The 22125-nt window shown below is 41.4% G+C and overlaps 1 protein-coding gene and 1 pseudogene across 9 annotated transcripts in view; one reads left to right on the top strand and one right to left on the bottom strand.

Annotated features, from left to right (window-relative positions):
- Positions 1 to 22125, top strand: part of GARNL3 (GTPase activating Rap/RanGAP domain like 3) — a 598754-nt gene that overhangs the window by 494018 nt on the left and 82611 nt on the right. For all 9 annotated transcript variants that reach the window (XR_007719603.1, XM_050759786.1, XM_050759784.1 and 6 more), the window contains one exon: positions 20681 to 20780. Coding sequence is in view for 4 of the 9 variants with exons in the window: in XM_050759786.1 (XP_050615743.1) it covers positions 20681 to 20780 (100 nt within the window). In the remaining 5 variants the exon portion in view is untranslated. The remainder of the gene's footprint in view (positions 1 to 20680; positions 20781 to 22125) is intronic.
- Positions 9662 to 10446, bottom strand: LOC126937145 (density-regulated protein-like; annotated as a pseudogene).

Genomic DNA, 22125 nt, shown 5'->3' with positions numbered 1-22125 from the left:
GGTACTGCCTACCACTCCTTGGGCCACACCTACTTTCTGGGTTCTCGGTCTTCCTTGCTGCAAGCCACAGACACTCTCCTGACTTTCTTTTTTTTTTTTTTTTTTTCTTTAAAACTGCCACTACCGTCTCTATCCCACGGGGTCTACCCTTTAAACTGCAGAGTATGGCAAAAACTCCCCAGCCTTTTTCTTCTCTGCTGCCTTTTTGCACAGTAGCTCATCATAGCTCTAGCTCCCTGACCCTGACCCTGGGCAAGGACCCCAGCCTCCCTGAGCCTGTTTTTTTCATCTGCCAATTAGAAACTGTCTCAAGATTATTGCAAGAATTCAGTGCGCTATGCTTGTAAAACTCCTAGCACTGTGCCTGGCACATAGGAAGCATTCAGAAGTGCTAGTTATGATGCTATTGATGGTTATTGTTGTTGTCATCACTGCCACATTGCCGGTTTTCTCCTGACCACCTCCTAATGCAAATTCTTGGTGAAGAGCTACGAATTTAACTCGAAAGCCCACAACATTTGGGACGTGATTGCTCATGTTCACCCTTGGCCTTAGCCATATACATTCACCTGACCCTTGCCATTGACATGTTAGCCAAGTTGGGGCTGGATACCCCTGAATAGGTACCCACATACTTCTTGTCCAGAATGATGTCGGCCGACCCACATAGAAGGAAGTCATGGAAAATTTTGCTTCTGAACCTTAGAAACAGCCCTCCCCAAATGGCCTGGCCCCTGGGACTAGATAGCCTCATCATCACAAGCTGAGGCAGCCAAAGGTTCTCAGGAGCTAAGCCAGGCACAGAGGCCTTGAGTTCTTGCTCTCCAGTGTTTGGAAAGCTAGCAGTCACCATGCTGAGTTTCTACTTTGAGAGCCCATGGAGGCTGTATACCTTGAGACATCTTTCTGTTACCAAAATTTTGCAGAACTTCAGCCCATCCTGAAATGGACAAAGCAAACTGGACTTTGCCACCCTATATAAGCACAACTCTGGCCCCTCCGCGTCCAGCGTCTGGAGGAAATACACACCTCCCAGGAAAGACATCAGTGGGGCCTTCATGTGGTGCTGTAATCACCATACACTTGGCAGTCAAACACTGCTCACCTGGCCCTGCTGTACACCAGAGGATAGGTTCTGGGCCCCAGTCAGGGGTTAGAAATGACCTGTGCTTGGGTCATGATCAGAAGTGGCTTAAGAGTCAGTCTTCCCAGGGTTCAAATCATGGCCCTACAACTCACCAGCAGTGTGGCCTTGGGCAGTTCAGTCAACGTCTTGGGAACAATTTGGGGAGTTACTGATTTCACAAATCATTGCAGTCTGTTGTGTTCAAAACACATTCCTATCTCAGATTGCTTCTCTGGAAATACAATATCAAGGATCAAATACATTTTTAGGTTTTATTTCCACCAGAACTACTGAGCATGATGCTCCATTGGAGCACCTTGGCTGTTTTGTATTGATGGTCTTCAGTTAGAAGTTTCTGGCCAATGGTACTTCCTAGCCTGATAAAAGACCTTACAGGCACTTGACTTCCAGAGGGAAAAAAACAGCTGGCTTGCTCTGAATTAGTTAAAGCTGTTAGTGCGGTAAAGGACTCACTATATGTCGTTGCTTAAAAATTCTCAAACCTATGAACAAACAAATTGCAAATTTTGTTTTGGGGTTATTTGTGCTTTTATTATTCAATTGTAAGAGTTTTTTATATAGTCTAGATAATTAGACACTTATCAGATATATGATTTGCAAAAATTTTCTTCCATTCTGTGTTTTTATCTTTCCACTTTCTTGGTTGTGTCCTTTGAAGCACAAAAGCTTTAAGATTAGATCATGTCTAGTTTGTCTATTTTTTTTCTTTCATTGCTTGCACTTTTGTTGTTATGTCTGAGAAACCGTTGCCTAATCCGAGGTTGCTTGGTCACTTTTTATAGTTTACTGTTCCCTTGAGATAATGTCAAATTTGTCTTTTATTTCTTTAAACGTAGTGTAACGGTTTTATCATCTGCGACTGAGAATTCCGAAATGTGAAGTTTTTGTGGCTGTTGTTTAATTGTTTTCCTCTGGCCTGTGCTCCTCATGTCATGTGCTTCTCTGTGTGCTAGGCTGCCTGATCGTGTACTATTTGTTATTCCTGAATATTACTTTTTTGGAATAATATGAGACCTAAGATGAGTTGCTTTTTGGTAGGGAGGACTTATGTTTGCTTTTACCAGATACCTTTAAACCAAATACCCAGCTTGAGACCTTTTAAACTACCCAAGTGCTGCAGATTACCACACCCCAGAGACGCTCCCCCGCTCAGCTCTATTACAGCTGCAGATACATGTGAAAGCTGGCATGTGGCCACCACAGCTCAGAGGTGGTCCCCGGCTCAGCTCTGCTCGGTGCTGTCACAACTTCCTTGTAGTTTTTGGTGGTAGAGGTGGTTTCTTCTGATTCCCTCTTACTTGAGTGTGTAGCCCTTTGGGATCCTAGCGTAATGTGGGGCTGGGTTCCTGTTGGACTTGCCTACCCCAGTGTGTCTTGGGATTTGAGTCTTTGTCCCCCATGAGGTCACCAAAACCCAAATTCAATTTTGCTGGGATTGACAAACATCCTCAAGCCAAAAAAGACTTTCATGATGCATTTACCTCTCTAGGTTCCCATTTGCCTTTCAGTTTTAGTTGGCAATTCTTACTATTTGGTAAGCACTCCAGTGCTTTTTTTTACCCCCCAAGACAGAGTCTTGCTCTGTCACCCAGGCTGGAGTGCAGTGACATTATCTCAGCTCACTGCAACCTCCGCCTCCTGGATTCAAGCAATTTTCCTGCCTCAGTCTCCCGAGTAGCTGGGATTACAGGTGCGTGCCACCATGCCCGGCTTATTTTTGTATTTTTAGTAGAGACGGGATTTCACCATGTTGGCCAGGCTGGTCTCGAACTCCTGACCTCATGATCCGCCAGCCTCGGCCTGCAAACATGCTGCGATTACAGGCATGAGATGCTGCGCCCGGCCTCCAGTGCTTTCAAGGAGATGATTTTAATATTCTTCTAGTACTTTTAGTTTTTTCAGTGGGAGGGGTAGATCTGAATAATCTAGCCTGCCATTACCAAAAAATAAGTTGTATCAGGAGTGCTTTTCATATAATATGACAAAACATTCATTCAGCTGGCATTCATAGGGTCATTTCCTAGTGCCAAACAGGCTGAGCCCTGGATGCAGGATTGAATAAGCCTGCTGAGGTCCCTGGTCCCAGGGACCTACAGGTGGCAGGGAGAGCCATCAGTAACGAATAGAAACACATAGAAGGATTGCAAATTTTGGTAACTGCTGTGGCAAAAACAGAGGACCATGGTGCAAAGAAATAGGAAGAGCCCTAGTTAAGATGGGGTCATCAGAAAGCCCTTACCAGCGACAACCAATGAGGCTGAGCCTCTGAGCCGTGCTTCTCAGACTGTCTTTTTAATTTCCGGTCAGTTGCAGGAAATTAAATATGTGGTCCTACCTTATGCAACTCATCAAGGAATTGGATGTCATCCAGACTGGTCTGGACTGTTTCATGAGATGAATCCACTGAGCATGTACTTTGATGCCACAGGCATGTCAGAACACTATAAAGGTTTCTTGTATACCTTGTCATGAGCTAGTAAACAGTTTTCAGATTGGCATCCATCAGAATGGACCGTTCTTTCCTGCCTTAGAGTTCATCTGGGCCAATCCCCTTTCCAATGCATGAGTTCCTACATCAGCTTTGCCAGCAGTCAGCTGATCTCTTCCTGCTTGAGTATATCTCCAGCAGGAAGATACCTCCTTGATAGGATTTTTTTCCTCCTGACACTAATTAATTCTGACACCAACTGAGTGTCCTACAATTCAATTCTCACACCAACTACCTGGAGTTAGTGTCAGACTCCACAGGTTTAAGGGCTCAGTCCCACAAGACTCCTCATTTCAGAAGCCAGTCACAAGCATTGGGTCTCCAGGTTACCTACATTCCACATTTCTGACCAACATGGCTACAAAGTCAGGTAGCCGTTACCACAGCCTCCTCCTCAGCTTCCATAACTCCCTAAAATCACTCACAGAATTCATAAAAGCACTTTTTTTTTTACTATTACTCATATATTATAAAGCAGCAGTCCCTAACCTTTTTGGCACCAGGGATCAGTTTTGTGGAAGACGGTTTTTCCATGGACCAGGTAGTGGGAGATAGTTTCGGGATGATTCAAGCACATTACGCTTATTGTGCACTTTACTTCTATTATCATTACATTGTAATATATAATGAAATAATTATACAATTCGCCATCATGTAGAATCAGTGGGAGACCTGAGCTTGTTTTCCTGCAACTAGATGGTTCCATCTGGAAGTTATAGGAAACGGTGACAAATCATCAGGCATTGGATTCTCATAAGGAGCACACAACCTAGATCCCTCGCATATGCATTTCACAGTAGGGTTCAGGCTTCTGCGAGAATCTAATGCTGCTTCTGATCTCACAGGAGGCGGAGCTCAGGTGGTAATATAAGCAATGGGGAGTGGCTGCAAATATAGATGAAGCTTTGCTTACCCACAACTCACCTCCGGCTGTGTAGCCCAGTTCCTAAGCGGCTATGGACCAATACCAGGGTTTGGTCTGTTATAAAGAGTACAATTCAGGAAGAACCAAATGGAAGAGATGCATAGGTCATGGTGTGAGGGTGGTGGCACGGAGCTTCCATACCTTCTCCAGTTGTATCCTATTTTCAGTACTGCAATATGTTCCCCAACATGGAAGCTCCCTAAGCCCCATGATTTAGGGGTTTGTACAGAGATTTCATCAGGTAGTCATGATTTTTTTTTTTTTTTTTTTTTTTTTTTTTTTTTTTTTTTTGAGATGGAGTTTTGTTCTAGTCACCCAGGCTGAAGTGCAATGGCGCGACCTTGGCTCACTGCAACCTCCGCCTCCTGGATTCAAATAATTCTCCTGGCCGGGCGCGGTGGCTCACGCCTGTAATCCCAGCACTTTGGGAGGCCGAGACGGGTGGATCACGAGGTCAGGAGATCAAGACCATCCTGGCTAACACGGTGAAACCCTGTCTCTACTAAAATTACAAAAAAATTAGCCGGGTGTAGTGGTGGGCACCTGTAGTCCCAGCTACTTGGGAGGCTGAGGCAGGAGAATGGTGTGAACCCGGGAGGCGGAGCTTGCAGTGAGCCAAGATGGCGCCACCGCCCTCTAGCCTGAGTGACTGAGCAAGACTCCGTCTCAGAAAAAAAAAAAAAAAGTGATTCTCCTGCCTCAGCCTCCCAAGTAGCCAGGATTACAGGCACCCACCACTGCATCCAGATACTTTTTATATTTTTAGTAGAGACAGGGTTTCACCATGTTGGCCAGGCTGGTCTCAAACTCCTGACCTCAGGTGATCTGCCCACCTCAGCCTCCCAAAATGCTGGGATTACAGGCATGAGCCACCACGACTGGCCAGGTAGGCATAATTAATTACATCATTGGCCATGGATGACTGACTCAATCTTCAAACCCTCTCTCATCCTGGAGGTTGGGATATGGGGCTGAAAGTTCCAAATTTCTAATCAAGGGTTAGTCTTTCTGGCAGCCACCCCCAATCCTGCAGCTATCTAGGAACCCCCGAGAGTCCCCCCCTTAGAACAAAAGATGCTTCTGTCACCCTTATCACTCAGGAGCTCTGTGCTAGGAACCAGCAACAAAGACCAAATACGTATTCCCGTTATACCACACCCCTGAAGCAGTTAATTCCATTTTTCAGTATCTCTAATTGCTAGAAAGGTCTTTTTATTGAACATAATTCACTTGTCTACTGTATTTTCTTTTTCTTTTTTTTTTTTTTTTTTTTGAGACAGGGTCTCCCTCTGTCACCCAGGCTGGAGTGCAGTAGTGCAATGATGGCTCAATGAAGCCTTGACCTCCATGGCTCAGGTGATCCTCCAACCTCAGCTTCCTGTGCAACTGGGCCTATAGGCACGGGCCACCACGTCTGGCTAATTTTTGTATTTTTTGTTTTTGTTTTTTTGTTTTGTTTTGAGACAGAGTCTCGGTCTGTCACCCAGGCTGGAGTGCAGTGGTGCGATCTCTGCTCACTGCAAGCTCTGCCTCCCGGGTTCACACCATTCTCCTGCGTCAGCCTCCCAAGTAGCTGGGACTACAGGCACCTGCCACCATGCCCAGCTAATTTTTTTGTATTTTTAGTAGAGATGGGGTTTAACCGTGTTAGCCAGGATGCTCTTGATCTCCTGACCTTGTGATCCGCCCTCCTGGGCCTTCCAAAGTGCTGGGATTACAGGCGCGAGCCACCGCGCCTGGCCAGTTTTTGCATTTTTTGTAGAGATGGGATTTCGCCATGTTGCCCAGGCTGGTCGTAAACTCCTGGGCTCAAGTGATTCACCTGCCTCAGCCTCCGAAAGTTTTGGGATTTCAGGTGTGAGCCACTTGAGCCCAGGCTATATTTTCTTTTTTTTTACTTCTTTAACACAAGGACAATTTTAATCCTACATTTTCCTGTAGTATAACAACATCCATTGCTGGCTATCTGTGAATTAAAACTGCATTTGCTAAGAACTGTGAACATTAAGAAACTTTACATGAAGTCACATGTGTTGATATAGGCACATAGACATCTTCTAGCACCAACGGAATACATACATAACACATACCAAATTATCTTGATGGATAAATTTGCTTCACCAGGTAATTCTGTTTAGTAAAATTCAGTTAATGCAGAATCCCATTTTTAAAATTTACATCTTTATTACACATTTTTTATTTTAAAAAAGTCATTCAAGATTGTAATTTACATGGCAATAAACAATGGCTTCATGGATTCTACGCTTCTTAAAGCTGTCTATAGCAATTTAAAACGTAAGTCTTCTTTTCAATTTGCAGCACCTGACTTAGAGTTTAAATTCATCTAATGTACTCACATCAAAACTGTTCAGTTTCTCTTGTGAGAAAGACATGTTTCAATTGCTATTTCCCAAACTATCTGCTGAGTGTGGGTGTATATTGTTTTTATTTGGTTAGTAGAATTACTCACACAATTTATAGCCAGAATAAGAACCTCTAGCCTCTCTGAATGACCTTCCACTCAAAATAGTGATGGTAATAAATGTCTAAAATGTATCTGGGGTCTGCCCCAACTTGGTATCACCAAACATGTTTCCAAGTTTTTATTTTTTTGTTTTTTTTGGTTTTTTTGTTTTTTTGAGACAGAGTCTTGCTCTTGTTGCCCAGGCTGGAGTGCAATGGCGCAATCTCAGCTCACTGCAACCTCTGCCTTCTGGGTTAAAGTGAGTCTCCTGTCTCAGCCTCCCAAATAGCTGGGATTACAGGCGCTTGCCACCATGCCCAGCTAATTTTTGTATTTTTAGTAGAGACGGGGTTCCACCATGTTGGCCAAGCTGGTATCAAACTCCTGCCATCAGGTGATCCACCCACCTTGGCCTCCCAAAGTGCCAGGATTACAGGCATGAGCCACCATGCCCAGCCTGCTTCTAAGTTTTCTTAGAAAATATGGTTTTTAACTATACGCATGATACTCTACCACATGATGCACCATCACTTCTTTATTTCCCAGTTGTTCATTTCTATCATTTTGTACTTGTAATTTTTTATACTATAAATAATATTGTAATGAACACCTTCATCCATAAGTTTTATGCGAGACTGGTTATTTCTTTAGAATAATATCAAAGAAGTGGCTTACTGGTTCAAACAGTACATTTGGTTTTAAGGCTTTTAATATAATTTACCAAAGAATCTCCAGAGTAGCTCAAAAAAGTCCTACCGACAGTATGTTATTGTGCCCACAGAGTCAACTTGCTAACAATGAAGCAAATTCAGCCACAAATGTATTAGAGTCTCACCCATCTCAAGACTATCACATCAAAGAAGCAAGAAGATATATTACTGGTGAGGAAGCCAAATTCAAATTCTTTAAAAAAAGAATCACTCAACTTTATATCTGTAAAATAGTCAACAGAAATGCTTCCCATAAAAAGTCTACAGAGCTTTTCCAAAAATAAAGGTAAAAAGAGAGAAGGAGAAAAGTCAGGCCAGGCCTGTAATCCCAGCACTTTGGGAGGCTGAGGCAGGCGGATCACAGGGTCAGGAGATTGAGACCATCCTGGCTAATATGATGAAACCCTATCTCTACTAAGAATGCAAAAAAGTTAGCTGGGCGTGGTGGCAGGTGCCTGCAGTCCCAGCTACTCAGGAGACTGATGCAGGAGAATGGCGTGAACCCAGGAGGCAGAGTTTGCAGTGAGCTGAGATCGCGCCACTGCACTCCAGCCTGGATGACAGTGCGAGACTCCTTCTCAAAAAATAAAAGAAAAAAAAAGAGAAAAGTCAGTCCCAAATGACCAAAATTTTTTATTTGACTAAATTCTTACATGCGTAAGTGTGACAGTCTCCCCTGTTTATCTGACTTTGGCAATAAAAAAATAAGCAGCCGGCCGGGCGCGGTGGCTCAAGCCTGTAATCCCAGCACTTTGGGAGGCCGAGACGGGCGGATCACGAGGTCAGGAGATCGAGACCATCCTGGCTAACTCGGTGAAACCCCGTCTCTACTAAAAAATACAAAAAACTAGCCGGGCGAGGTGGCGGGCGCCTGTAGTCCCAGCTACTCGGGAGGCTGAGGCCGTAAACCCGGGAGGCGGAGCTTGCAGTGAGCCGAGATCGCGCCACTGCACTCCAGCCTGGGTGACAGAGCCAGACTCCGTCTCAAAAAAAAAAAAAAAAAAAAAAAAAAAAAAAAAAAAAAAAAAAAAAATAAGCAGCCTTGCACAGAACAGTGAAAATGCCAAGGACGAGGGTAGTCTGCAGTTTTACTGTAGAACATGTATCTTTTTTTTTTTTTTTTTTTTTTGAGACAGAGTTTCACTTTTGTCACCCAGGATGGAGTGCAATGGTGCAGTCTCGGCTCACTGCAACCTCCTCCTCCCAGGTTCAAGTGATTCTCCTGCCTCAGCCTCCTGAGTAGCTGGGATTACAGGTGCCAACTACCGCACCCGGCTAATTTTTTTGTTTTCGTTTTTGTATTTTTTGAGATGGAGTCTCGCTGTGTCCCCCAGGCTGGAGTGCAGTGGCACGATCTCTGCTCACTGCAAGCTCTGCCTCCTGGGTTCACGCCATTCTCCTGCCTCAGCCTCCCAAGTAACTGGGACTACAGGCACCAGCCACCACACCCGGCTAATTTTTTGTATTTTTAATAGAGACCGGTTTTCACTGTAGCCAGGATGGTCTCGATCTCCTGACCTCGTGATCTGCCCGCCTTGGCCTCCCAAAGTGCTGGGATTATAGGCGTGAGCCACCACGCTCTGCCAATTTTTTTGTATTTGTGGTAGAGATGGGGTTTCACCATATTGGCTGGGCTGGTATTGAACTCCTGACCTCAGGTGATCCACCCGCCTTGGCTTCCCAAAGTGCTGGGATTACAGGCATGAGCCATCATGCGCGGCCATATATACATTTTTTTAAAGGCCTGTCTCCTTTGGCCATATCAAGATTAAGCTCAGGTCATTAAAAACAGACAAATTTTTGAAACCATTTCTTCTGCAGTATCTTTGATGCTGTCATCATCTACCTCTGGCCAGTTTTCCTGAATAGCATCAATTACATCATCTGTAAAGTCTCCCTGAATGAATGATAATTTCTTCCTTTTCTGTTACTGAGGCACCACAGATTTTTTGAGCAAAAATTCTCTGTGCTTTTTTAAGATCAATTTCAAAAGTTAGAGGCCACACATTCATGTTACATGTTTCTTCTCTGCTTTGGGAATTTTGGCTGTGTAACCTTTTCTGGTATGGCCTTCTTTTCTTTGTTTTATTTGACACCTTTCATCTCTCTTTTGTATTTTCTTCTCCTCTTCTGCCCCTACTGTTCCTTGACCCTCATTAATTCCAGCTTCTTGTTTGGGTGCATTTTCTTTTTTGTTTTGTTTTTTGAGACATAGTCTCACTCTTGCCCAGACTGGAGTGCGGTGGTGGGATCTCGGCTCACTGCAACCTCCACCTCCCAGGTTCAAGCAATTCTCCTGCCTCAGCCTCCTGAGTATCTGGGACTACAGGCATGTGCCACCATGGTTGGCTAATTTTTGTATCATTAGTAGAGACGGGGTTTCACCATGTTGACCAGGCTGGTCTTGAACTCCTGATCTCAAATGATCTGTCCCCCTCGGCCTCCCAAAGTGCTGGGATTACAGGTGGGAGCCATCAAGCCCAGCCCTTTTTGGGTGAATTTTCTACAGTAAGTTTTGCAAATTCATTTGGAAAATTCTTCTCTAACCATTGTCTACATTTAGCATCATTAGGCATATACTTACAGTGGCCTATTGGTAATGAACAGACTCCACAATAAAGGACTCACAGCGGGTAATCAGCCTTAACTCGGCACTGTTCCTTAGGTCTCTTTGCACTTGGCCCCATTGGATTCAGAAATGTCTGCAGCCATTTCACAAACCCAGGTGATTCCCTCCGCTATTGCCAGTTGAAGCGGCACATGGAACTATCATCTGTATTTTCCACTCAGAGTTTCTATTTATGTTCTCCATAGACCCAGAGTGGAAGTCTGAGCCCTCTTCAATAAGACATCTGTTGTTTTCCTCCTAAGACACAGGATCACTTCCATCATTGTCATCCTTATTGCTGTTCTTTGGACACATGTGAGGTTGTTAATGAACCTTTTGGACTGAAGTGCTCAGAACTGAACACAGGGCTCTGGGCATGCTCCACATAGTGACAGTGGAGCAGGCTCATCGCCTTCCTTGCTGTAGACACTCTACCTCTTTTTATGGACCCTGATGACTCATGAACCTACAATATGCTACTTGGCCCACCCCCCATCTTTTTCACATGTGCTGGTGTTTAGCTGTGGAGCAGCACTATGATATAATGAAGACTGTTTTGGAGTCAAACAAACCTGGGTTCAAACCTCAGCTCTACCACTCTCTAGTTTACAATTCAGTGTCTCTGTGCCTCAATTTCCTAAGGGTAAAAAGGGAGGGGAGTCCTTCCTTATACCACCTGACCTTGTCCTTGAGTAATTTGTATTTTGTATCTAAGTGTAGGATCTTGCATTGTCTACATTGAATTTAATCTCATTAGTGTGTCTCATAATTCCTAATTGTCAAGATTTTTTGGTGACATCTTGATTCTGTCACCTGTCCTGTTAGCTAACCCACTGAGCAGCTTTATTTTACCTTCAGATGTGCTCGTCTTGCCATCTGTGTGCTTATTCAGATTATTAATTAAAATGAGTGTGACCCTTGGGTGATCACTGGGGACCTCCCTTACAGCTCACTTGTATGTATCAATTAGTAGATGGTGCAGCAGAGGGGACAATCTTTCAGCTTTTTACAAATCTATCTTCCTTAGCATGGGGAGGACTCTCTTATACACTGTTGGAGGATATGTAAATTAGTACAATCTTTTGGGAAGGCAATTAGCAATAATTAAAAATGTGTATACCACTTGGGAAGACCTTCTATTGCTAGGATGTATATTGTAGCATTATTTAAAATAGGAAAAAAACTGGAAACAACATCAGTTTCTTTCAGTAGAGGAATTATTATGTAAACTATGGTCCATTTACACAATGAAATGGTTAGTAGCTATTAGAATGAAGTAGACACATATGTACTACCACAAAAAAAAAAGTGTTTAAGATACAGTGTTAGACATAAAGGCAAGTTCCAGAATGACTTGTTTAATATCATGTCATTTTTCTTAAAAACAAAAAATGGTAAATACGCTTGTCAAGATGCAAGAAAATTTCTAAAAAGACACATAAGAATATAATAGTAATCGTTTCTGGAGAATGGAAATGGGAGCTCAGGATGGAAACTGGAGGACCTTAACTTTCCACTCGATGCCCTCATATACTGTTTACATATTTTACAAGTCTGTATTCATTCAACTGAAGTGTTGAATTTTTTAAAAGAAGAATCTATGTAGTTGTTAAAAAGAACAAAATAGATCTATATGTACTGACACAGAAATATTCTGAAGATATTTTCTTTAGCGGAGAAAAATTTTTCAGTGTAATAGCTACACTACTGTCCCATTTATGAAAACAAATTATGCATATGTGTATATAGGCTTATGTATGTGTATATATTTTTGTATGTATATATGTATGTGAATGTGTGATATGTGTGTATGTATGTATAAAGTAAACACATCTTTGTAAATGCATAAAAAGATTCTGGATTATTCAGACCAATCTGGTAGCACGGTTGTTAGAGGGAAAAGAAGCAGGTTGGGTCATGGAGGATGGGGGAAAGAAAAAGATTTTAATTTTTGTGTGGTTTCACATTTTTATAATCAGCTTATATTCATGCTTACATTTGTAATTTTTAAAAAAGTTTTAGTTTGTTTTTTAAAAGAATCCATCTTCCCTACTGCTATGTTATCTCAGCAGTTTAACCTAGGAACTGAAGTAAAATCAGCGTAACTTCTTTCATTCATGTATTGAACTCACTCTGAAATAGACTCTATGAAAAATCAAAGGAATTATTTTAAAACTGTGGATATCATTTGTATTCTGAGTGTCTGTATTTTGTGGATTCCCTGCTTAAAGTCAAGTATTTGAGAACATTCAAATAAAATCAGGGTGTCATATATGGATTTTGATTACATTCTCCTCAAAATATCCTGACCAGATTCAGTCTTCCTCCGTCACATCCCACAAGTATAAGCAGGAGGTAGGGGAAGATAATGAAGGCAATGAGAAGCTTTGGTGGGCTTTGGATCTGATTTGCAGAAATCATTCAGGACTTTTGGGTCTCTGTGGGCATATACAGGCATGAATTCAGCATGGAGCAACGTGAGTTCATTTCCCTCCATTGTAGCCTTTCACAAATGTTTACCTAAAGGTCATAAAATAAGCATAGGTGTTTGCAGTGTTAAACTTCAGTTATCTGGAAAATGTACTCATCAGCTTATTTTCTCCTAACTTTCTAGTTGATGTCAAATAAATAATGTGTTCCTGTTTCATTGTCAACTTAAACTACTTGGAGAAACAGAGCTTCTGTATCTCCAAGATCTTTTGTAAAATAGATGACACTTAAATTAGGATTTATTGTAGGTTAAAACCGCAATTAGGTACTACTTCACCCACTCCAGAAATGCAAGGACTAAAAAGCTAAAAGTTTGGTCACAGAATGTAGAACAACTAGAGCTCTCATATATCTTGCTAATGGGAGTTTCAATTAGCGTGTGTATATCCTCTTTGGGAAATTTTTTTGGCAGTATCTACTGAAACTGAACACACGCATTGTCTGTGTCCCTGGATGTATACCCAACAGAAATGAGTGCTTGTATCCACCAAAAGACAGACACAGTAATGGTCATAGTGGCTTTATTCTTTTTTTTTTTCTTTCTTTTTTTTTTGAGACAGTCTTGCTCTGTCACCCAGGCTGGGGTACAGTGGTGTGATCTTGGCTTACTGCAACCTCTGTCTCCCGGGTTCCAGCGATTCTCGTGCTTCAGCCTCCCAAGTAGCTGGGACTACAGGCATGCGCCACCATACTCAGCTAATTTTTTGTATTTTTTGTATAGACAGGGTTTAGCTCTGTTGGCCAGACTGGTCTCAAACTCCTGACCTCAGGAGATCCACCCACCTCGGCCTCCCAAAATGCTGGGATTACAGTTGTGAGCCACTGAGCCCGTCCAGTGGCTTTATTATTAATAGCCAAAAACCAGAAACAATTCAAATGTCCATCAGTGGAAGAATTAATGCATAAATTGTGGTATTCATCTGGTGGACTACTACATGGCTGTGAGAAAGAGCGAACCACTGCCACACCAGTGACACAGGTGAATGTCGCAGACCAAATGACAAAGGATAAAAAGCCTGACTCGAATACACATCATATGATTTCATTTCCGTAACGCTCAAGAGCAGGTAATCCACCATGATAGAAGTTAGGACAGTGGTTCTCTTTTGGCATGTGCTTGAGTAATGACTGGGGAAATGAACAAGGGAGCCTTCTGGAATACTGAAAATATTTTCTGTATTGATCTAGGTAATGGTTATGAGGGTGTATAAATGTAAAAAAAAATCTTCGGCTGTACACTTCTTTGCGCACTTTACTGTCCACTAGTTCTACACATCATCAGAACCTGGAGCTTGTGTTCAGAGTTCTTCTTCAGGGTCCCGGGAAAAGCAGGATTTTTTTGTTGTTTTTTTGTTGCCTAGTCTCCATTGCTTTTGTCAGTTCCTGCATGCATTTTTGTCTTTACTCCACATCAAATGTGGTTTTAGCAAGGGATGGGAAGTGTCTTGCTCTGCGAGACTCACAACATTTTTGGAGTTGGGTTATTTCCCCTGTGTTTTGGTTAAGTATTCAGTGAAGAGGAAAGTGAAATAGGTAACTTTTATTTTAATATATTTTAATTTTTAATTTAATTTTCTTTTTTTTTTTTTTTTTTAGAAACGGGATCTTGTTCTGTTGCCCAGGCTGGAGTGCAGTATCACTATCATAGTTCACTGCAGCCTCAGCCTTCTGGGTTCAAGTGATCCTCCCACCTCAGCCTTCTGAGTAGCTGGGACTACAGGCACACACCACCATACCTGGCTACTTTTTATTTTTTTATTTTTTAGTAAAGACAGGATCTAACTGTGTTACCCAGGCTAGTCTTGAGCTCCTGGCCTCAAGTGATCCTCCGAACTCGGCCTCTCAAAATGCTGGGATTATAGGCGTGAGCCACTATGCCCAGCCCAGTGAATTTTCATCATTAAAGAAAACTCCTCACATTGTCAGTTGGTACTCAGCATGCCACTGCCTCTGGAGTCCCATCTCTCCCTCTGAGATGCTGAGCGGCGCCTTGCGCCTCCCTGTGGTGTTCCATTCGGTACTTGGCAGTGTTCTGATCTCTGGGAGGCAGACAGATGCAAGTGCTTTGGAAGTCTAGAGTTTGTAGGTCATTTTCCATGCCTTTGAATCCCTTTGGAAATCTGGTAAAACCTGTAGACCCCTTTTCAGAAGACATGAAATTAAATACATAGAATTACGAAGGAAAACAGTTTATTGAAATAATTATTGACAGGATTTTTGAAACCTAATTTATGATACAGTAATAAATATGATTTTAAAATACATTAAGTAGGCTGGATGTGGTGGCTCATGCCTGTAATCCCAGCACTTTGGGAGGCTGAGGTGTACGGATGACTTGAGGTCAGGAATTCGAGACCGAAACCCCGTCTCTACTAAAAATACAAAAATTAGTCAGGTGTGGCCAGGCGCAGTGACTCACACCTGTAATCCCAGCACTTTGGGAGGCCAAGGTGGGTGGATCACGAGGTTAGGAGATCGAGATCATCCTGGCTAACACGGTGAAACCCCATCTCTACTAAAAATACAAAAAATTAGCCGGGCGTGGTGGTGGGCACCTGTAGTCCCAGCTACTTGGGAGGCTGAGGCAGGAGAATGACGTGAACCCAGGAGGCAGAGCTTGCAGTGAGCCGAGATCAGCCTGGGTCACAGAGCGAGACTCTGTCTCAAAAAAAAAAAAAAAAAAATTAGCTGGTGTGGTGACACACATCTGTAATCCTGTCTACTCAGGAGGCTGAGGTAGTAGAATTGCTTGAACCTCGGAAGCAGAGGTTTCAGTGAGCCGAGATCACACCACTGCACTCCAGCCTAGGCAACAAAGCAAGACTCCGTCTCAGTAAAAAATAAATACATTAATTAAAATACATTAAATAATAAATCTAGCAGCAGGCCTCATAAATACTGTAATTTTGAAGAGTGAAGAGTGTAAACAGTATTTTGAGATATCTGCAATCACTATAATGAATTTTGAAAATGTCTTTGATTTTTTTTTTCGTCAGCATGGTTACCAGGACTGTCCATTCTATAGTTTTTTTTGCATGTATTCATAACTGAATGAAACACTAAATTTTAGTTCGAAGTTAGGGAAAATAAAGTTATATTTGTTTTGCCTCATCCAAGTTTATACCCCCCTTTCTGTGCTGGATTCTTTTAGAACTGGCGTAGAGCATTGTTTCTCAAAGTTCAGTTTTCATCAGAACCACTTGTAAAACAGATACTGGTGCCCCATTCATAGAGATCTTAAGGAAGAAGTTTACAATGGGCCCAAGAGTGCACATTTTAACAAATTTGAGAAGCACAGAACTAAGATCTGTTGCTGCTACCTAAAAGAAACTTCTCTGTGCCATCCACGCATCTCTTGGAGGCCCCAGAGGTTTAAATGTCCTGATGACAGCTTAAGAGTTTACTCTCTAGGCGAGAGAGAAAGACGTTCATGACAGTGTTGCTTTTAGTAGAACAAAGAAAAATAACTGATAGGCAACTGATCAAGCACAATAATGTGCAATTATGTGGTAAATACATGGAGTTGTTATGATATAAATACGTATTTATTAATAATCATAGTGGGAAAATGTGATACCAAATAGGATGCATAGTATGATCTTTATATATGCAAATGAAAATTGTGAAACAATACATGAAAATGTTAATTTGAAAATACAGGTGATTTTTGTTTAATCTTTATTTTCTAATAAGGCTAACAAGTTTTTAATGTATCAAGGAAATAAAAGTTTTTTTAAAATCCAAAAAACAAAAAAAATTTAAAAAAAAAGAGTTTACTCTCTAGGCTCTGCTCTAGCTTTCTAGGATCCGAGGCCATGGGACCATGATACCAACTACTGTGGAGTCTGGCTGAGGCCAGCTTCCTTGGCTGGACTCCCCCTGTGTCTGGTCAGCTGATGCCTGAGGCGGGCTGGTGGGTCATGCCATCGCTGCATGCCCTGCAGTGGCATAGTGGAAAGGCCTGAAGACTGCCAGTAGTTCATGGTTATAAAGTAAATAACCGTTGATACTGAATCATGCAAAAATCCTACAAGGAACAAAGTCCAATGATACGCTTTCACCAAAAGGTCAAAACTAAGAGGTGATATCTTGAATAGGTGATCAAAATTAACATCAACACTGAGGAACAGATGGGTATTTTGAAATATCATAAGCTGAGGACAAACCTCACTTACATGGTATTCCAGCCAAGTCTGCCTACCCTGAATCTAACTGGGGAAACATCAGACAAACCCAGAATGAGGGGGGGAGATGCTGCATTCTTCAAAAATGTCGATGTCAGACACAAAGAAGGGAACTATAGACACTGGGGCCTACGGGGGTGGAAGGTAAGGACTGAAAAATTACGTATTGGGTGTTATGCTGATTACCTGGGTGACAAAATTATCTGTTGACCAAACCACTGCAACACACAATTTGCCCATGTACCAAGCCTGCACATGCACCCCCTCCAACCTAAAATACAAATTGGAAAGAAAAAAAACTAGTGATAGCCAAAAAAAATGTCAATGTCATAAAGACAAAGAGTCTGTGGAAATGTTGCAGATGAAGGGAGTCTAAAGAAACAATGAAATGATCCTGTACTGAAGAGAGAAAATGCTTAAAATGACATTGTTGACTCAATTGACAACATTGGAATACAGATGGTATCAATGTTAAACTTAGAAAAGTTGACAAAGCTCTACTGTGATTATGTAAGAACATAGCCCTACTCTTGCGAAATACACATTGAAGTATTTAGGGATGAAGGCTATTATTTTACATCTGAATCTTAAATGGTTCAGAAAAAATATTGTATATGTGTGTATGTTTGTATGTGGGGGGTGGTGTGAACAAATGAGCCAGTGGGGTAAAACATTAACTGTAGACAAATCTGGTAAGTAAAAGGCAAACATGCTTTTTTACACTGCTCTTATTCTTTCAGCTTTTATATAAATTTAAAATTATTTCCAAATAAAAATGTATATGTCGGGCGGATCACGAGGTCAGGAGATCAAGACGATCCTGGTTAACCCGGTGAAACCCGGTCTCTACTAAAAAATACAAAAAACTAGCCGGGCGAGGTGGCGGGCGCCTGTAGTCCCAGCTACTTGGGAGGCTGAGGCAGGAGAATGGCGTAAACCCGGGAGGCGGAGCTTGCAGTGAGCTGAGATCCGGCCACTGCACTCCAGCCCGGGCCACAGAGCAAGACTCCGCCTCAAAAAAAAAAAAAAAAAATGTATATGTATGTAGCAATAGCTAGTTTTTTTAAATTCCAGAAAATATGATAAAAGCAAAATAATACTAAAATTTTCACCTACGTTTTTACTCCTTAATAGGCTTAAAAGGCAGGACATAAAAAAGGACACAGAAGAAGACGTAATGGTTAAGATAAAAAAAGAAAAAAGAAGAAACCTCTGGAATTGGAACCGGTTTTGGTTCCAGCTCCACTACTTATTATTTCTGTAACGTTGGGCAACATGTTTAAACTCTCTCAGTCTCAATTTCCTCATCTGAAAGTAGGGGGATAAAATAGAATCTATCTCATAAGGTTGATGGGTAGTTCTGGAGATAATGAATATAAAATACTTAGCCTAATACTTGGCATTTAGCACTCTCTCAATGCATGTCAGTATTTCCAGAGCAATGACAAGGACAGAAAGCTTCCCATTTCATTTTGTAAGGTAACATAACCCTGAAAGCATGACAGAAACACAAATAGAAAGGAAGCCTATAGATCTATCACACAAACAAATATGATACATAAATCATTTGTTAATGTCAAGCAGTCTATTAAAAGAATAATATACCATGACCTAGTAGGGGGCATTCCAGAAATTAAGAACTTTTCAATGCCAGAAGAGCTATTACTATATTCGTGATTCATTCGTTACATTATATACTATGATTCCCCCCATTTAACCTGTTCTCTCAATAGTTGCCCCCGAAAAAAGCTTTTGGTAAATTTAATTTTCGTTCCTGAGAAAAGCCTCTTTGTAAACTTCTAATTGAAGGAAACATCTTCAGCATGATAAAGAAACTGACCACAGGCATCTAGTAAATCGCTAGAGGCATGTCAAAGTCAGAGAGCATGTTTCAGTAGTCTGTCTTACATATGTGGCACAATGGAGATGTCAACAAAGCTGCAATAGAGTGACATCAGTCATGCAGGAAAACTGACATCTAACACAGTCTCAGCCGATACGATGCAAGTTTCAGACATTTATTGTAAACAGTAATTTAATGCCTTATAAGGATTGAGAATGATAGAGTGTTCAATAAGTAGAACTGAGCTAATTGACAAATGATTTGGGGAAAATTGGTCCTTACCTCAGAGCATACATCAAAATAAATGATAAGGAATGAACTATAAAAATGAAACATCTAAAAGAATATAGAGGTAAACAGTTTCATTAATGCTGGGATGGAGGACTTTTTGATACTAATTAGGCAAAAGCCATAAAGGGAAAAAAAATGAAAAATTTGCTTATGCAAACATTTTAAAATATCTATGTGGCCAAAAATAGCATAGAACAAGTTTAAAAGCAAAAATTTGATCAGAAGAAATTATTTGCAATCTGTTTCAAAGATTTCACAAAAGAATATAATAATCAGAAAACTGGCAAAGGACATAAACAGGTAACCCACAAAATAATTATAAATGACCAATAAAAATATGAAGAAAAGCTACAATCTAAATGGCATACAGGCCAGGCGTGGTAGCTCACGCCTGTAATCCCAGCACTTTGAGAGGTCAAGGATCACTTGAGGCCAGGAGGTAGAGACCAGCCTGGCCAACATGGTGAAACTCCATCTCTACTAAAAATAGAAAAATTAGCCAGGCAAGGTGGCATTCGCCTGTGATCCCTGCTACTCTGGAGGCTGAGACAGGCAAATCACTTGAACCCAGGAGGCGGAGGTTGCAGTGAGCCAAAATGGCACGACTGCACTCCAGCCTGGGCAACAGAGTGAGACTCCGTCTCAAAAAAAAAAAAAAAAAGTATACAAAGAAACACAAATAAAAACAACGTTGAGATTACATTTTGCCATTAAATTGTAAAGAGGCAATGTTGACAGTATAGGGAAGATGGCACCCTCAGCCATTGCTGGTGGAACTATAATTTTGTGTCAGTCCTCCTAGATGTCAGATTGGCATTGTGTTGCAGACCCCCAACAATGTACATACCCTTTGACAAAGCAATTTAACTTCTAAGAATTATCCTAAAGAAATAATTGAACAAGTAAGTATGCAAACGTGGAATTAGAAGATGATGAATGTTATTTACAATAACAAAAAAATTGGAAGCAGCCTAATTGTCCAGTACTATTAGTTATATCTATATAAATAAAAGGGTATAGAGCCAATAACATAGGATTATATTTATTGACATATAAAAAAGTTATTGTCAAAGCAAGCCACAAAATATATTCAATATAATTTCATGTTATTAAGAAAAATACATATGTATATGCGTGGGGAAAAAAAAAAAATACCAAAACATGGATGGATTCTAGATGAATTGTACCTATTACAGGGGTAACAAAAAGAAGGGGGTTCTTCTAGGGGGCACCAACTCCCAAATATTGTGGAACTTTCAGCCCAGAAAGGAGAGGTACTTGGTACCCGTTTTAGGAACAGCTGAACTCACTGGTTCACTGGTTATTTTTCCTACACCCCAAAGGCCTCCTGGATGCTTCCACGATGTGAATTTAGACAGGGTATCTTTTCGAATGAGAACATGCAGCCACAGCCCTTCGGCGTATGCTTTTAACAATGATTTTTCTGGTTCTTTGGCCTCTGGTTCATTGCCAGCTTCATGTTTTCTTTCTGAATAAGCCTCTTAATGTCACAACTTTGTTCCGTTACAGAATGCAACTGCTCTGCCTGGTACTTGGCGAAGAACAGACGTGCACTTAGAGAACCCGGAATACCACACCAGATGGTATTTCAAATATTTTTTGGGACAAGGTAATTATGCTATTGTGGTGGTAGGGAAGAAAGGGTATTCAAAATGGAAGTTAGTGTTAGTATAATTTCTGGTATCCTATATGAGTGAAACTAGCCATTTTAGAAACACTAACATCAGGGCATTTCACTTCAAGGTCAGTAGTAAGCTTTGTAGATTAAAAGATCCAATTCAGAGTCTCAGCCCTATTCAGAGTCTCAGCCCTAAGAGTTTTTGCTCATAGTTTCCTTTTTTTATGGACAGGCATTTTTATTCCTGGAGAGCTAAAGGAGATTAGATCATCTGAAAAAGTGATTTGAGAGAGAAGACGAATTTTCCAGGGTGGAAAAACAACTTTAGACTTAACAAGGCAATTGCCCTGTCTGTATTGGGTTTTGAATACTTAGTTCAAGGCAATGAGGGAGATAACTGGTTCCCTGAGCTCCAGGGCCTGTATAGCACTAGAGAGACATTAGACTGTAGACTCTGGCATCATTCATACATTCAACCATGACAAGTATTTATCACCTACTCCATGCCAGGCAATGTGCAGAGCAATGGGGACACAGTGGCAAAGACACTCATGATATGGGTTTGGATCCTGATCCTGCCATTATTAATCAAAGGACCTTACACTGGCTACTCTCCATTTCTCTGAGACGCGGTTTTCCTTTCTGTAAAGTGGAGATATTACGAGTGCACATCTAATAGGTCTGAATGGAAGTTTCAGTGAGATGCAGGAATAACACTAAGCCCAGTGCCTGACACATACTAACAGCTCAGTCATTAATAGCTATGTACATTTAAAGTGAAGGGCTCAAGTGAAAATATACTGAAAGGTGGAAAACAGGAGTGTGGCTAATTACAAAAGATTTGGGGAATGGAAGAATAATCACTATTTTGGGATTCAAAATGAGTTAGAGAAATTTTTTCTCAGGCTAATGTATTCATTTGTAGATATGATGCTTGAATGACAAAATGAGAGTGAGCAGACCTAAATGATGCCTTTAAAGAAATCTGACTCTGTATTATTGTAAGAAGTTCCTTTTTTTGGCCAGGCAAAATTTATTGGTGTGTGGGGGATATAGAAGCATTTATTTTAAAAAAAAGGAAATCAGCAGGAAAGCCGTCATCTTCCCAAATGCTTGTAAGTAGTGCTCAGAGCAGTGAGGACTTTAGAGAAAAATGGTGCCATGAGTTTGGATGCCTTCAGGTGCAGTAACAGAAAACCTGACTCAAACTGGCACAAATAGTAAAGGATATAACAAAAAACCCAGAGGCAGGGCAAGCCCTGGGGTTGGGGGATTCAGAGGCCCAGTAATGTCAAGGACCCAGGCCTTTTCCCTTTTTCTGCTTCTGCATCCTTAG

Source organism: Macaca thibetana, chromosome 15 (genome assembly GCF_024542745.1).
Source record: "Macaca thibetana thibetana isolate TM-01 chromosome 15, ASM2454274v1, whole genome shotgun sequence".
Classification (NCBI taxonomy): Eukaryota; Metazoa; Chordata; class Mammalia; order Primates; family Cercopithecidae; genus Macaca; species Macaca thibetana.
This window is presented reverse-complemented; position numbering and strand designations above follow the sequence as displayed.